We start from the raw sequence: 16,858 nt of genomic DNA on the forward strand, positions 1-16,858 counted from the left end.
CTTTACGAAAAAGGTTTGCTGCCCCCGGTTAAGATCACGTCCTCTGGAATTTGTCTGTCACACAATCCATGCCACAGGTTTATGTGTGCAAAACAGTTTCAATAATAGGGACTCCTGCTTGCCCCCTTGTTTTAGGGCTGAATGAGCTAATAGATGCAATGAGGTAGAGAAAGTACATGACATAAAACCATCACTAAAATTTATGTTTTAATAATAATAATAATGATGATGATAATGATTACTATTATATTGTTTTAATGATAATAGCTATTATTATTATTACCACTATTGTTATAGGACAGGGAGAGGGGCAGCCCAAACCCCGCAAACATGTCTATTTCAAATGAGTTTTGCCATTCGCTGCATCAACACAAAACATATGAGACTTTAATGGGAAGGAACTTTAATAAAACTAGGAAACAATACAGGTAAGGCAAAGAGTCTAGTTTTTAAATCAAGAACTCAAAGTTACCCATCCCCTCGTGGGTAAAACTCCATTCAAATGGGGTTGGCCCAGAACAAGGCCCCAAAGCCTGCTATAAGTCTAAAGCATCTTCCAGTGGGGACCCACAGGAAAGGGTCACAAACAACCGGACAAGCCGGGAAGGAAAAGAGCAAAATCAACATCAAGATAAAAGCTGCCATTGTCACCTCCCCACGGGTCTCACTCACATTTGTGTCACCCAGTCCATGACCAAAAGACAAGTGCAGTTTTTTCACGTGTCTTTAGGCTCCATTTTGCTTCCTTCCTCAGTCTCTTTTGCAGTTTTTCCTCTTCCTGCTCAGCTCCACCCTCCCTTGGGTGGGGCAGGGAACCTGGAACTTCCCCCTTTCCTGGGGACCACCCTGTTACACTATTACTGTTATAACATGATTTAAACATGGACATTTTTACTTTGATGTTTTGTTTTTATAATGCCTTCTCCCTACTTTTCCTAAGTGTCAAAATTAAATAAGTCTAAAATTCTCTCTCTCTCCCCCATCACAAACTCTCTATAATCTTGAAGATAAATGAGTCAGAGAGAAAAATCCCAAACTAACCAATCTCCCCCAAACCTAAACAAAATCCCTCTCCAAAATGTCATCCAAGCTTGTTGAGTTCTTTCTTCCCTCTTTTCTAGCTGTAGACTATTTCCCGGTTTGGAGTGTCACAGATTTTCAATTTTTTTTCAAAAGCAAAATGAATAAAATTTAATACTCATAAAAATCAATACAAGTCCTGTGAATACACATTTCAACATCAACAAAAAACAAACACCATCAACTCAAAACTGAAGAACTTGATTGTTATGATCTATCCACTTATCTATTTACTCAATTAACAGAGACCTATTTATTTAACAGAATACAAGTGCATTTCAATATACTTGGTTTGATGGAAGGAGGCAGCCAATTGCAACTATGGTTCCCAATCAGGGGCAATTTTACTTCTCAGGAGATATTTGACAATATTTGGAGGCTATTTTGCTTGTCAGAACTGGGATGGATACCAGAGATGCTGACAACGCCCTCCAGTACTCTGGGACCACGGCCTGAGCCCCCCAAGCAACCTCCACTTCAAAATGTCAACACTGTTGAGCTCCAGTACCCTGGCCCAGGTGGTCTGGGAAACAGAGGCACTTAGGAGCTCCCTGGGAGCTCAGGAAAACTCTTGGTTTCCTGAAGCCCAACCCAGACCAGTTCCTCCAGGACCACGGAGGACAGAGCCCAGGTAACTTCAATGTGAGCCTCCTATTAAGGTTGAGAAGCACCTTTAGTAAATTAGCAGGTCATTCCAACCTGGCCAGGAAGACCCACCCACCCAGCTCCCCTTGGCCAATCACAGAGCTCACACAGGCAGAGAAATTCCTTTTATTGGAGGTTCCTCTGCAGGGAATCCTCCCAGGCTGTAGGTCAGCAGCAGCCAGGGAGGCGAGTACTGAGTCCAGCATCTGTTTCTCGCTCATCTGTCCAGTAGTTACCGGGAGTCTCTACCATAAAACTTCTCAAGTGTTAAAGGTTGGTGTGGCCCTTTTTTTTGGGGGGGGGCATGTTTTAAATATATATCAATGATCACCAAGAGACATGAATTTCAGAAAATTCTCTTAGTAAGTATTCACATCAGCAATCTATCTTTGGGACATGTAGAATAACTAAGCATTATAAAGAATACTCCACACTCTTATTTAGGTCATTATCCAATTGCTCTAATTCAATATAAGATCCTTTCTGGTTTGAGACTTTTAGGTTCTTTCAGGTCCTCAAGCCAAGCTCTTTCTTCAAAGGGATGAGAAAAAGATCTGGAGGGTGCAGCTGCCAGGGACTCCACATATAATTTTGTTTCCCAGTGTTACTCTCACGTGTGTCGGGGAGGTATGGTTTCCACCCCATGACGCCCACCTGGCTCTAGGAGACACGGAGTCACAGCAGGTAACTGGTTTCGGAAGGTCCTGGTCTTCTGAGACCAGACTTGTCCCTGCGATCTTACTAACTTCACAGGGGCTCCCTGTCCTGCTGCTCGTCTTCCACCTGCGCTCTGGAACCGCCTTTCGTCTCACTCCTGGGCCCCAAACACGCACGCGACATGCTCACCAAGAGGCTGAAGGAGAATGTGTGCCCCTGGGAACTGTGGGTTTGTTTCCCCCCACCCCTCAAATATCTGTGGCGAGGGAGCATCTTGGAAGGCAGAGACCTGATGGGTGTGGCACATGGGCTGCAGCTAATGCTTCTTCTCAGCGGGTGCCTTTGTTTTCATCTGCTGTTGGACAGCGCCTCTGGGGCGTGATCTGGCTCCTTCCTGTTCACCCTCAGCCCCTTTTCAGACAAACACCTGGCTCTGCCTTCCCTCCACGTAAAAACCACCGCAGGGCACTGGAGTCCCACTGGGGTTGGCTCCAGGGCAACTCACTTGCATGCATTCAAGGGTCACTTTCAAACCCTGCATATACCCAGAGGCATATACCCAGGCCCTGGACAGCCACACCCGCCACACCCTTATTATCTGGCTTACGTGTCAGATGGGAGTGGTAGTGCCTTCTTCTCCCTCTCCTTGCAGAGGTGGGTGGGCGAGGGTAGACCTGAACAGAATAAAGTCCGCTGTGGCCACCAGGCGGTCCCTGGGAGGAGCGTTTGTGCTCCTGGCTGCGATAGAGCACAGAGGTGCAGAGCAGGGAACTCCAGGCACAGCGAAACTCCAGGCACAGCGCGGCAGGGAGGCTTGGAGGGAAAGGCCAGGTGAGCAAACACTGTTTGGACAGCCGCCAGTTGGGGGTTGGGGGCAGGTAAGGGAAGGCGCCCCGTCTCGGTGGGTATTTCTTTACGGGGTGCAGTTTTCAGCTGAGTGTGATCACTGACACTCCAGCCCCACCCCTCGCATATCACTGCAGGCGCAGTGGAGCGCACAGGGCCGCGATGGAGACGTTTCCCTCTATCTGGAAGAACCTACGTTGGCCAGGAGGCGCTGGGGATGTCCCTGACACCGTCACTCTGCAAAGCCCAGACCTCCCATTCTCCAATCCCCAGGGGCCCCCACAGGCGTCCCCTCTCACGGCCGTTCTGCACGGCCCGGCGGGAGTGGGGAAAACCACGCTGGCCAAAAAGTGGATGCTGGACTGGTCAAGCGGCCGCCTGCCGCTGCCCCCCGGCTCCGCCTTCTACCTCAGCTGCAAGGGGCTCAACCGCCGCGCGCCCTGCAGCCTGGCGGAGCTGGTCTCCGGGGCCGGGCCCCCGGGCCAGGCCGTTCCCGAGCTGCTGGCCCCGGAGCAGCAGATCCTGTTCATCCTCGACGGCTTCGAGGAGCTGAGGGTGCCGGCCGGGGCGCTGCTCTGCGACTTGAGCGGGGACTGGCGGCAGCCGCAGCCGGTGCCGGTGCTCCTGGGGAGCCTGCTGCGGAGGAAGGTGCTGCCCGGCGCCGCCCTGCTGGTGACCACGCGCTCGGGGGCGCTGGGCGAGCTGCGGCCCCTGGTGGAGCGGCCGCTCCTGCTGGAGATGCGGGGCCTGGCGGAGCCGGCCAGGAGGCGCTACTTCCTGCAGCACTTCGGGGAGGAGGCTCAGGCGCGGAGGGCCTTCGGCCTGATGAAGAGCAACACGGAGCTGTTCGGCCTGGGCGCGGCGCCCGCCGTGTGCTGGCTGGTCTGCACCTGCCTGCAGCTGCAGCTGGACCGCGGCGAGGACCCCGGCCCCACCTGCCGCACCACCACGGGGCTGTTTCTGCGTTTCCTCTGTGGCCAGTTCCCGCCTGCGCCGGGCAGCCACCCCGGGCCCAGCCTCCGGGCGGCCCTGCAGGCGGCCAGTCTCCTGGCAGCCCGGGGCACCTGGGCCCAGACGTCTGTGTTCGACGGGGACGACCTGGCCAGACTGGGTGTGAAGGAGGCCGAGCTCCATCCGCTCCTGGACAAGCGGCTCCTCCACAAGGACAGGGACTGTGGGGGCTGCTACTCCTTCATCCACCTCAGTGTCCAGCAGTTTTTTTCCGCCATGTTCTATGCCCTGGAGGACGGCCCCAGGGGCCGCACGGCGGAGGTGCAGAAGCTGCTGTCCAGGGAGGAAAGACTCCAGAACCCCGGCCTGGCCCAGGTGACCCGCTTCCTGTTCGGCCTTGCAGGCGAGGAGCCCGCCCGGGAGCTGGAGACGACCTTTGGCTGCCGGGTGTCCACGAAGGTGGTGCGGGAAATGCTGAAGTGCGGGTCCGAGCCCAGCGGGAGGCACCCCTTCTCCTCGGTGATGGACGCAAAGGAGGTTTTCTTCTGTCTTTACGAGTCTCAGGACGGGCAGCTCGTGCAGGAGGCGATGGGCCAGGTCAAGGACATCTCCGTACACCTGGCCAGCACCCCTGAGCTGACACAGTCTTCTTTCTGCCTCAAGCATTGTCAGAATTTGCAGAAAATGTCCCTCCAGGTGGACAAGGGGCTGTTCCTGGAGAATGATGCCGATGCTGCTGCGGGCACTGGGGCTGCCAGGTGAGGACGCTCATCCCACCCACTGCCTCTGTGTCCCCGGTTATCTCCACGAGGTAGGGGGTAGTGTCCTGTTCACTGTGGCGTAGCTCAGCTTCCCCCCAGCTGCAGTGTCTCCTGGCCAGCTCTCCAGTTAAGATGACAGGCCTGGCCAGGGCTAGGGGTGGGCTTTGGAGCCCTGCTTTGCTTTAGGACTCCAGTGTTCACCTGCAGGGCTTCCTTAGACACTTGCCATTTCAACTATTTCTCTCCCTACCAATTTCTTTTAAAGTTTTCCAAGTGCAGGCATGTGTGGTACCTTACACCCCTCAGGTTTCATTTATCTTGTAAATGGAGGTTTGTGCCTTTTGACCATTTTTGCTCATTTTTGCCACTCCTTACCCTGAAGCTGGTCTGTGAGGAGTCTGGTGGTTTGGGAGTCTGGTGGTTTGGTTTGTTCTCGATTTCACAGGCAAGGGTGCTCAAACAGATCAGCCTATCTGACTTACTTCACTCTGCATAAAGCCTGAGGGCCTGCAGGACTAGCTGCCCTTTGTGGTGTTCCCCCTAACAGTGGGACCCAAGAGAACTCTGCTGGGCACACATGCACATGCCCTCCCTCTGCGCGTGCACCCCCCACCCCCACCCCGTGGGCTCTGGCTTCCAGCATAGGGCTCTTGTCACTACCGCTGCAGTGAACACGGGGTGCACGGTCTTTTCAAGATGGTGATTTTTGTTTTCAGAGAAACATCCAGAGGCAGAATTTCTGGATGATATGGTAGCTCTATTTTTATTTTCTGGCAGAACCTCCATGCCATTTTCCATAGCGGCTGCACCAATGACTCTTCCTACTGTTATAGAACAGGGAGAGGGGCAGCCCAAACCCCGCAAACCTGCCTATTCTAAATGGGTTCTGCCATCCGCCGCATCAACACAAAACACATGAGACTAATGGGAAGGATCTTTAATAAAACTAGGAAACAATACAGGTAATGGGGACCACCCTGTTGCACTACCAACCGTGGTCACTTTGTCCACTGCCTCTCCCATTGGTTATTCCTCATGTCTTTGATAACAGCATCACCATGCGTGAGGTGATGCTCACTGTGGTTTCGATTTGTGTTTCCCTGGTGACAGTGATGTTGAGCATCTCTTATTGCACCTGTTGGTGAAAGGTTCGGTGCAGTAAAGAAAAGGAGAGCCAGGCTACATTTCTCAAGGGGAGGGAAAGTTTATTGCGCCCCGGGCGGACCTCACGCACCCAAGGTGAGGGTCAGTGAAGCCGCGCACATTGTTAGGGGGAATCAGGGTTTTATAGGGTGGGGAGAGGTCAGGTGGGTAGTTGGGCTCCTACGTGGAAAAAGTTTGTAGGGCAGGTAGAGGTTCTTTGTCTGAGATGAGACTCGTAGTGGGAGGGGGGAGGCTCATTGTCTGAGTCCTCCAGGCAGGTATCCACATTCCTGCCCCCCAGGTGGGCTTCCGGGTAGGCTTTTGCATTCCAGCCTGCTGCATGGCCCTTTCAGTTGGGACAAATCATCTTTGGCAAACATCTATTCAGAGCCTCCACCCATTTTTTAATTGACTATTTTTTTCTGCATTTATGTCTGCATTCTTCATGTATCCTGGGTGTCAGTCCCATATCAGACACATTCAGAAAATGCTCTCTTCCTGTCTGGAAGGAGGCCTTTACATGTCCAATTCTTCTTTTTTTTTTAATATTTATTTATGCATACAATTGCTGGGGTACAGGCCAGAGGTGTGGGGATGAGAGGATTCACCGGAGAGAGTGAATAGGCAGAGCAACTGAAATACACTGCTGAGGGGAACAGCGGGGAGGCTGGCAAGGTCTGCTGTGCCATGTGGGTCAGCTCCCTGGCCGGGGATTGAACTCGTGCTTCAGAGGCTGCGGATAGCTTCATGGTGCTGCAACTTAACCCCTGCCCCATGAGGGAGGCCCTCATGTCCGATTCTCTCTCCTTCCATCCTTCCTCCCTCCCTCCCTCCCTCCCTCCCTCCCTCCCTCCCTCCCTCCCTCCCTATTTATTTATGAATACAAGAAATGGGGTGGAGGCCAGGAATGTGGGGGGTGAGAGGATTCACCAGAGACAGAATGGGGAGAAGGAAAGGCAGATCTAATGAAATCCACTGCTGAGGGGAGCAGCGGGGAGACAGTGGCTGTGAATAGTGTCACAGTGCTGAGACTTAACCCCTTGAGCCATCAGGGAGGCCCTCATGTCTGATTCTTGTTTCTCCCCACATGTACTTACCGGGCGCCCTCGTCTCTCCCCTCCTCCCAGGTCTCAGCACGACCACCACACTCTGTGCCTCTGGATGGATTTCTGCTCTGTGTTCAGTTCAAACCAGAACCTAAGCTTTCTGGAAGTGAGTCAGAGCTTCCTGAGTCACTCCTCCGTGAGGATTCTTTGTGAGCACATCACCCATGTCACTTGTCGCCTCCAGAAAGTGGTGTAAGTAGAATCTGCCCTGCGAGGGTGTCTGGGCACAGCTGCGCTCTTCTGCAAGGGGAGCAGAGATTGAGTGCCTGCCTGGCTTTAACCTGCCCACTGCTCTGAATGCAAAGAAATGCAATGGCCCCTTAAGCATAGCTGGTAAGAGAAGCACGTATTATAGTGAGAAGCTGACCAAGGGGTCAGAAGTCTCTCTGTATATGATGGACTTGAGAGCCTCTAGGAAAGTGCAGGCACAGGTGTCAGAAGACCTGGATGGGGAGGGGTCTGAGTCACAGAGAGCTCAGTGTCAGATATGTGCTGTGAGCTGGTGACGCGTGGTGACAGGAGCCAACGGGCCAGCTCACACAGAATTGGGCACCCGGGCAGATGACTCTCAGGATGCCCTTTTAAACTAACGCATGTTCGAGGGCTCAACTCTGTGTGTTCTATTCAAAATCACAGTCGCATTCCTATCCCCCCTGCCCGCCCCAAACTACATGCCTTAGAACATTTAACTGACGCCTGAAACAGATGCAGTTTACTTGGTGCCAGCAGAGGTGGCTGTTGTCTTCGTTATGACCTTCATGCTTACATGACTGCTTTTGTAAAATCTTATGTGAGCAAACACAAATTGGAAGGTGCTGAGAGTTAAGGGCAGTTTAAGCAGGGGCTTTGAAGAGCTGGGAATTTCTTTTGTAACTTCTTTGTGCTGCAAATTTAATTTTGAGTTTTGTTTTTGTTTTTTTGTGTTTCTTTTTGATGAGCCACAGGGAATGCTCGCCATTTGAAAATGAAGGATCAAGTAGGATCAGGCTGACTGTGGACTTAGGGAGAAGAGCATTTAGTTCATGGGGGAGGATCGCCAGGCTTAGAAATACTAGGTGAAAACTGGCTAAGACACCTGGTGGAATATTCCGCTTCGCCACCAACACCTCCTCCTACTTGTAAGGGAGGAAGCAAATCTTCCTCTACACTTCAAGGTCCACAGGCTAGAAAACAATTAAGCAGACTAGAGAGAGATTAGCAAGAGAAAAGAAACGCATTTGAGTGCAGGGGTCCATATATAGAACAAGGAAACTTCCTCTGGTCTCAGTGAGGTTTTATAGTTTCCAGAAAGGGAGCAAGAAATTCCAGAGGGAAAAATCAGCATGAAAACCTTGCAATTTAAAGACAAAGGGATTCTGCAGGGCTTAATCCATGTATGCATGGAAAGCAAGAATTGCCAGCCCTTGCCCCTGCCGGGGTGATAAGGCTGCAAAGGTTCCTGCAAGCCACAGAGGTGATTTATTTCCTGTTTTCTGCTGCGAGGTCATTAGGTAAACCATCATCCTCGGTCTCCCATTTTGCAGCCTCCCTCCATTCTGAATGGTCAGCACATGCTCAAGCCCCAGAGGCTGCCTCTGCTGGGCTGTGGTTGGCTTACCTGGTGCGCCCCCTGCACTTCTGGCCTCTCACTCTGCTCGCAGTGCAGCTACAGACGGCACTGAGGACAGGCCCCTCGTTATTTTTCCTAGGATTAAAAACGTGTCCCCTGCAGCTGCGTATGGGGACTTCTGCCTGGCGCTCATCGGCAAGAAAACGCTCACGCACCTGGGCCTGGAGGGCGGCAGCCTCGGGGACCACAGGCTGCTGGTGCTGCTGGGGGAAGCCCTGAAGCACCCGCGGTGCCATCTGCAGAACCTGAGGTAGAGTCTGCAGAACCTGAGGTAGAGCTCGGGGCCCCTACTGTTCCCCATGGTGTGGGGGAAGGAGGCTGTGAGTTACGGGGTACTGCTGGGTGATTCAGGAGAAGTGGGCATCCGCTGACTGGATGCCGTGCAAAACTGGGGGACATAGCTAGGAGAACCCAGAGGGGCTTCCAGCCTTCACTGTCCCCTGGTGGCCTCGTGCATGCAGAGAATGCATGTGGAGCCACAGGGTCCTGGGTCCTGGTCTCTCAGTGTCAGGTGAGTGCCCTCTCCTCAGGGAGCTTGCCTGATGAGACCTCTGCCTTTGGGGTGCCACTGTCCCACTGAACTGGGTCTGAGGAGTAGGCATTTTGGGGAAACTCACAAAGGGTTGTATTACAGGTTTTGTTTTTTGTTGTTTTTTTTTTTTTTGTCTTAAGAGTTGAGGTGGGGGCCTCCCCGGTGGCGCAGTGGTTGAGCGCTGGGTTGCGAAGCTGCGCGCGGCCTCTGCGGCGCCGGTTCCATCCCCGGCTGCTCCCCGGCCACCAGAGGAGGGTCCCACATGGCGCGCAGACCTCTCCTGCCGCCCGCTGCTCCCCTCAGCAGTGTACTTGGGTCCTTCTGCCTGCTCTGCTCCCCGCTCTGGCTCTGGTGAATTCTCTCACCCTCCTGCACTTCTGACTGTACCCAGTGCTTGTATAAACAAAACAAACAAACAAACCAGCAAACAAATAAATAAAGCATGCCTCTATAAAAAAAAAAAAAAAAAAAAAGAGTTGAGGTGGGATGTTGCTCAAATGGCCTGTGGGGGTACTTGAGGAAGCAAAGGAGATCAAGTCTGGAAACACTCAGGCCAGATTAGGGAACAGTGGGGAAGAGGGAGATGAAAATCAAGGAGACAGTCCTCAGGGAAGCTGACAGGGTCTCTGTCCTCTCAGAGGAGCAAACTGCCCCCTCTATCCACAGGCTGGGATCTTGCTCTAAATCCCCTCAGCAGCAGGCCAGCGGCTCCTCAGGCAGGGGAAACGCCAGGTTGCTGGATTGCTGGGACCTCACAGCCGGGGACCTCCTCGATGAGAAGGTCAAGGTGCTGTGCTTGACGCTGAGACACCCAAAGTGCTTCCTACGGAAGTTGTCGTGAGTCCCCCTGTTGTCCCTTGGGGCTTCTCGGCAGGCCTGGGGCCACAGAGGATGCATTGGCAAAGCCAGACTCGGGCCAACCCAGGGGCCCTGCTGGTGGTGACACCTGCTTCTTAGTTTTGGTCCTTGGAAAGCGACTTTTCATCTGGCTAGACCCTCCCTCACCCCGATTTCTTCATGACCTGATCACTAGCCCAAGACAAAGAAGGCAGGGGATGAAAAAGGGCAGGCTGCTGGGAAGGTGGATTCAGGAATGTTCTCATCCTCTTACTTGTGCGCGGGGTGCTTTTGCAGGTTAGAAAACTGTCACCTCACAGAAGCCTTCTGTGAGGAGCTGTCTCCTGCTCTGCTCGTTAACCAGACACTGACCCACCTGTGCTTGGCCAACAACAGCCTTGGAGATGATGGGGTGAAACGTCTGTGTGAGGGCCTGAGTTACCCTGAATGTAAACTACAGACTCTGGTGTAAGTCCCTGCTGCCCGGGTGTGTGTGTGTTTCTCTCCATAATAAAAGGTGGCAAAGTCCAGCTCAGCCCCCTACCGCCGGGGTGATCACCATTCCACTCAAAAGCTTTCAGGTCCAAGCCACCCTGAAAGTCCGAGGCTGGAGGTAAACAATACTTGGTGCTGGAAGTAACGACCCTTCACAGTTCAGAGCATTCCCTTCATAGGACTGTCTTCACAGAGCTCTCTTCTGTGGTTGTCGTTGCAGGCTGCGGGACTGTGATATCACCAGACGTGGCTGTAAATACATCTCCGAGCTTCTCCAAGGAGACTGCAGCCTGACCAGCTTGGACCTGGGTTTTAACCCCATAGCTGCTGGGCTGTGCTTCTTCTGTGAGGCATTGAAGAAGCCAAGTTGTAACCTAAAATGTCTAGGGTAGGTACTCTTGTCCTCCTAAGAGGCGTTTGAGAAGTACTGGAAGTCTCTGAGGTGTTCTGGAAGGCCGGAGCCACAGCATCACTCCTGCTGCTGTTTCAGGAGCCTCCAGCAGAGACTGGATGCAGGCGCTGGGGGTGTGTGGGGGACGGCCTCCGGTCAAGTGCATTTCAGGAAGACACACATAATGGGGTGGGGGCTGCCTGGATTGGGAGACTAGGATTTGCCCCAGCTCAATCCTCAGGGAACGATGGATGCCAGCCCCAGGAAATGCCTGGCTCCAACAGGCTGGTGAGCCAGACTCTCTTCCTCACCTTCTGCTGAGTCCAGTCCAGGGCCTCCTACTGAAGCAATGAACTTTACAGCCAGAGCCGCACAGAAAGAGGGTCTGGGCCACGTGAGCACTTCCTAGCCTTGCAGAGGCCGGAATTTGAGAACACAAGGTCCTTTAGTTTTATATCCTGCTGTCCCTGGGGGACTCCTAAAATTCTTGATAGCTTTCCCCCAAAATGATCCAATACAGAAGTAGAGCCAGGTATCAGAATTTTAAAAGGCATTCCAGATTATTCCAGTATTAGTCAAATGTAAGCTTTTTGGAATTACAAGTTGGATCCCCTAACTTCAAAGATTGGGATTTACCTCTCTGGATCTCTGAACAACGACATTGCACACTAGAAAATGGCACTGAATAGGGCTTCGATATCAGAGTGGGCTTCAGATTCCACCTGAAACATATTCTCCATGACTGACTGCTGACATTCCATCTTCCCTAGTGGCATGCTCACCATGACCCTGGGTGACTCCTCCTGTCCTGCGTGTTTCATGCTTATGCTCTGTTCTACCCCAGCACATCCCAGCACCAACAAAATAAGCTCCGCGAGGAACATAGCTTTGTTCCCCGTTTCCTCACTACTAGGTCTCCAGAAAGTGAAAGAGTACTGGCCGCACAGTAGGTCCTCAATAAGCTGCTCAATGTCTTTCTCAACAGGCTCCAGGGCTGCTCCATCACTGCCTTTGGGTGTCAGGACCTTGCGGCTGCTCTCGTCAGCAATCTGAGGCTGGAGACACTGGACCTGGGGCAGAACGACCTGAGGCAGAGGGGAGTGATGGTGCTCCTTGAGGCTTTAAAGCAAAGTAATGGCCCCTTGAAGACACTCAGGTATGGACGTTGATTCACCTGGTGAGTTTCCCGAGAGCAGTGGTGTTTTGTTTTTTTTTTTTTTAATCTGGGAAGGAGAACATTTTATAAGCATCAAAGTCATCTTACATTAGCATGCTTTCTAGTTTAGAGCATTTTTATTAGCTACTCCTCCAAAACGCTCCTTTTTGAACTGAACGTAGGTAACATTCCACAGAATACTCAGTGATACAAGCACACACATCCTCATAGCCAAAGGAGAACAAGCCATTCCCACTTCTGTGACTCTTTTAACCAAAGAGCTCTAGCATCATTCTTTCGGCCACATGAATCTAAATTGCATGTTCTGGACCATGGAGGGGAACTCTCTATAAAGGACTGGGAAATCCACAGCTCAGATTTTTGTCTCTGATGTTCCGCTGCATAGGCTGGACGCAGTCATCTTCAGTATGTCGACAAGTGGGAATGGCTGTGTTCCAGTAAAACTTTATTTATAAACACAGGGACTGGGCCAGATGTGGGCTCTAGGCCAAGTGGCTCCTACCCCAGTCCTTTACAGCCCTTCTCCGCTTCTGTTAACATAGTATCATTCTGTTCCCAGATGGCAGAGGAGTGGTTCGGTGCTGGCGGTGTTCTGTTCATTGCCTGAGCGCTGAAAGTTACATCTACATTTGAAGGCTCATGAAAAGACCCACAGTCACATTTGGTCAAGGAATGCAATATTCAGACGTTTGTGAGACTGTGTGGAACTGGTCTTCTTCAAGGGTGTACCAGTTGTTGCTATGACACATTTTCAAAGTGGGTTAAGGTTTTAGGGAGACCCATCACAGAGCCTAAACAGCGAGTCTCAGGCTTCTTTTGCTAGTAAGACCTAGACCTAAACCACCAACGAGAGCCAGGATGGCTAACTAAGCCCAGGTTTTTTTTATGCTTTGATAGATTTGGGGTTTACTTCTGCTTTGTCTCTTGTTACCACAATCATCACCCCCTACCATCATCACCCCACTTCCTCATAAAGGGGGGATGGGGACCACATTACGTCCAAGTGTACTATGACGCAGTTACATTGCAGGTACTTACAGCTCTTATCTCTGACCAGACTTCCCGTGGAGGTCAGCTGGTTTGGAGAGCTCTGTGCCTTTCTCTCTTCCTCTCAGCTCTTCAGCTGGTAGCAGCTGTGGCCTGCTGAAGTGGGGGAGCTCTGAGAAACTTTCAGGAGATGGGGTTAGATCATAGACAGAGACACCGGGCTCCCCCTCACTGAGCAATTACAGAATGATGGAGCCACAGCCAGCCCATGGTCATGTTCTGTCTCTCAGCCTGGTGGTTTTTTCTATATTTATGTGAAACCCTACTTTGTGGGTCCAAGTCATCTTTTTAAAAAAAATGTTCCCCATGACGAGTGCCCAGAAATAGGTTTTTGAGCACTTCTGTGGCTCAGAGTATAGAGTTGGGTAACAAGGTTGGGTCCTCTGCAATCACCTGTATTCCCCAATCTCTAGGCTGAAGTTGGATGCACCCAGCATGGAAGTCCAGGCGCTGCTGAGAGAAGTGAAGGGCAGCAACCCCTGGCTGACGGTCGAGTGGAGTGACGTCGGGACGGCCAGGTCCTCATGCTGTGACTTCCTGTCCTGAATGCCTGAGGTCAGGGCAGCATCTGCTGCCTTGCGGGGCCTAAGGAATGTGGAGGCCTGTGACCTCTGTCTTGGAGGGCAGGGGCGTGTGTTCATAGTGTAGAAGTTAGCCCTGATGTTCGGGCCCTGGGCTACAATAAATCCTGCAAAAGTTGCATACCCATTTGATGCCAATGGCTGTTCTTTCTTATGAGGGTAATAAAATGTAAAGTCCTTTTTAAGGTAAAAGTTAATGTAACATGGGTTTATAATGTTACTTAGGTTTCCGTATAAAGATACACATGTCAAGATCTGCAGGTACGACATTACACCAACAACTGCACTCCTCTCTCCTCTTTCTTTCTCCCTGGCTTTCCCTCCTATCCCTTTGTCATGGAAATCAGCCTTTCCCTACATTTGTCACAACCCACTGCTGGTAAGTCACAGGGGACTTTCTTTAAAAGGTAACTCGGTGACCATACCTGAGGGGAGAAATCACATATGGTCCCCAAATTAACAATGATGTAAGAAAGAAATACATCATGAAACAGTAGCTTTAAATAAACAGTAATTCTGTATCCCCAATTACTGCGCACAGACCCCCAGGCACCAACAAACTGAATAATCTCACTCCTCCTGAATATTTCCACCAAGCTTAGCAGGAAGCTGCATTACCCCTTTGTGAGAAGGTTAACCTGGAGAAGTGAAAACCTCATTTATGAAATCAAGGTTAATGATTCGGGGTGAGGGCCTCCCCCGTGGCGGAGCAGGTTGAGCGCAGCGCTATGAAGCTGTCCACAGCCTTCGAAGTGCCAGTTTGATTCCCGCCCAGCCCAGGGAGATTCCCAGATGGTGGGGCAGACCTCTCCTGTCTCGCCTGCTGCTTCCCTCAGCAGTGTATTTCGGTCCTGCCTATTCTGCTCCCTGCTCTGTCTCTGGTGGATTCTCTCACCCTCCCGCGCCTCTGGCCTATACTATACCCCAGTGCTTGTATAAATAAATAAAAATCTTTAAAAAAATGATTCAGGGTAAAATTATTACAGATTGTAACATACAGGTATTAACTATAGTTAATCATTTAAGTGGAAAGCTTAAATGACAGAAAATTCTTTACTTCTTGATTCAGGATTACATTTTACTCAGTGAAACTTACTCCCAACAGTACTTATCTGCTGTTTTATAATCCTAAGGATGTAAAACCCCATGTTCTAAACTTTTAGGTCAGACAAAGATGTCTTTTTTAAATCTAATTTTTTTAGAGGCTGAACATTACTTTTTTTAAATATTTATTATTTTATACAAGAGCTGGGGTATAGACCAGAGGTGCAGGAGGGTGAGAGGACTCACCAGAGACAGAGCAGGGAGCAGAAAGGCAGACAACAGAAATATACTCTTGAGCTCCTTCTCTCCATCATGAATCCAATGGTAGCGCCATCTCTCCTACAGCTCAGGTTGTTCCTCAGTCTACCAAAAATGGAGCTACATACAACCCGGCAATTCCACTCCTAGGGATCTGCCCAAAGAACACAAAAACACCGATTCAAAAGAACACCTGTACCTCTATGTTTATTGCAGCACAATTTACAATAGGTAAAACCTGGAAACAACCCAAATGCCCAAAAATAGATGACTGGATCAAGAAGATGTGGCATATATACACAATGAAATATTATTCAGCAAACAAAAACGATAAACTCATGCCATTCACAGCAACGTGGATGGAACTGGAAGGAATTATGCTCAGTGAAATAAGACAGATGGATAAAGAAAAATATTGGATGGTTTCACTTATAGCAGGAATATAGGGAAAGCAAATAAGACATCAGTGTAAAAAAAATAACATTACAAAACACAACAAAGCAAAAAACCAATTATAAATCAGAGACATACTACAGGGGAGGAGGCAGGAGAGGGATGGGGGAGGAAGGAGCACAGGGGACTGAGGTGATGGTGCATGGGTGCACTGGTAAAGGAAACTCTCGGGACTACACCTAGGAGGTGGGGGGAAGCAAATATTGTTTAAAAATGAACAATGATGTAAAAAATAAAAAAATTAATAAAAATTAAAAGAAAAGAATAACTTGCTCGGCACACAACTGACAGCGGCCACTTCTCATGCCTCCCTGCCCTGGGCTGGGGCTTGGTCCTCACTGTGAATGCATCTGTGCTGGGTCTGACCACTATGTCTTGTAGCCAATCATTCCTGGCATTCTGACTGTTGTCAAGACAGTTCCTTAGCTTTAGAACTACTTTTTGGGAACTGTTCTGTTTAGATATACATTTCCTTTTGTTTATTTCACATTTTATTTGCTTTACCTTTTAATGCTCAGGATTCAGAAATTTTGGGGAAAAATTTAGTCTTCTTTATTTACTGTCTCTCTCCTATCTTCTATATTGTCTCGTCCTATCTCCCATAAAAACATACAGGTTGAAAAATCTGGGTTAGACCCTTCTGCTGAATATATTAAATACATTTTGGCTGAAACTTGTAAATAGTCCAGCAAAAATCATATTATTGTATCTATAAACACAAGAAGAAGAGTCAATGGCCTGATCTGGTATAGCCTCGAAGAAGCCAGCCGAGTCTTGAAACCAACGTCCTTCGGACTGTAATGTCTGTGGCTTGTATTGTAGCTCCCTTTGTGCAGAAATTAAAGTCTTAGGGAATTTGGGGACGAAACAGCAGAGTTGATTGAGTGCAGTGATTTGCCGACTCTGGGCAATATTTTCATTGTTGCAACTAGGGAGGTGCTCCAGGCAACCAATCGGGTAGATACCAGGGAGGCTGCTGAACACCCCAGTCTACGGGCCACTCACCCCCCACAAAGAATGACCCAGCCCCCAATTTCAATGATGCCAAAGGGGGAACCTTCGTCATAAACAGGAGGTGGTGACCATTACATCTGAGAAGAGGTAGGCGAGAACTGGAACCTTCCATCACAAGCAGGGGGCAGCCTGCAGTGGAATATTCTAGCAGAAATGAATGTGGGCGCACCTTTCATCCTGGATCTCGGCCCTCTGGGGTCTCCCTGAGAACGCGCCTAGATCTCGCTCTGG

General features: G+C 50.4%; 1 protein-coding gene across 3 annotated transcripts; it reads left to right on the plus strand.

Moving 5' to 3' along the window:
• The first annotated feature begins 1,898 nt into the window (after positions 1-1,898).
• Positions 1,899-13,983, plus strand: NLRP7 (NLR family pyrin domain containing 7). 3 transcript variants are annotated; one of them, XM_037523800.1, is made up of 11 exons: positions 1,899-1,998; positions 2,328-2,409; positions 3,035-3,213; positions 3,366-4,937; positions 7,211-7,381; positions 8,878-9,048; positions 9,997-10,167; positions 10,465-10,635; positions 10,883-11,050; positions 12,039-12,209; positions 13,691-13,983. In XM_037523800.1, exons 4-11 carry the CDS (start codon positions 3,391-3,393, stop codon positions 13,821-13,823), a joined length of 2,703 nt encoding a protein of 900 aa, XP_037379697.1. In that variant the 5' UTR covers positions 1,899-1,998; positions 2,328-2,409; positions 3,035-3,213; positions 3,366-3,390; the 3' UTR covers positions 13,824-13,983. The 3 variants fall into 3 exon arrangements, with proteins under 3 accessions (XP_037379697.1, XP_037379698.1, XP_037379699.1); XM_037523801.1 differs by lacking the exon at positions 3,035-3,213; XM_037523802.1 differs by lacking the exons at positions 2,328-2,409; positions 3,035-3,213.
• Positions 13,984-16,858: the final 2,875 nt, after the last annotated feature.

The sequence above is a fragment of the Talpa occidentalis genome, unplaced genomic scaffold (assembly GCF_014898055.3).
Source record: "Talpa occidentalis isolate TD23 unplaced genomic scaffold, MPIMG_talOcc4v2.1 talOcc4.3, whole genome shotgun sequence".
Taxonomy (NCBI): Eukaryota; Metazoa; Chordata; class Mammalia; order Eulipotyphla; family Talpidae; genus Talpa; species Talpa occidentalis.

Excerpts from the sequence above, each read along its gene's own strand:
- NLRP7 (XM_037523800.1), top strand. The coding sequence starts at position 3,391 with ATGGAGACGTTTCCCTCTATCTGGAAGAACCTACGTTGGCCAGGAGGC. Across the intron at positions 7,382-8,877 it reads TGTCGCCTCCAGAAAGTGGT|GATTAAAAACGTGTCCCCTG; the intron begins GTAAGTAGAATC and ends TATTTTTCCTAG. Across the intron at positions 12,210-13,690 it reads GGCCCCTTGAAGACACTCAG|GCTGAAGTTGGATGCACCCA; the intron begins GTATGGACGTTG and ends CCCAATCTCTAG.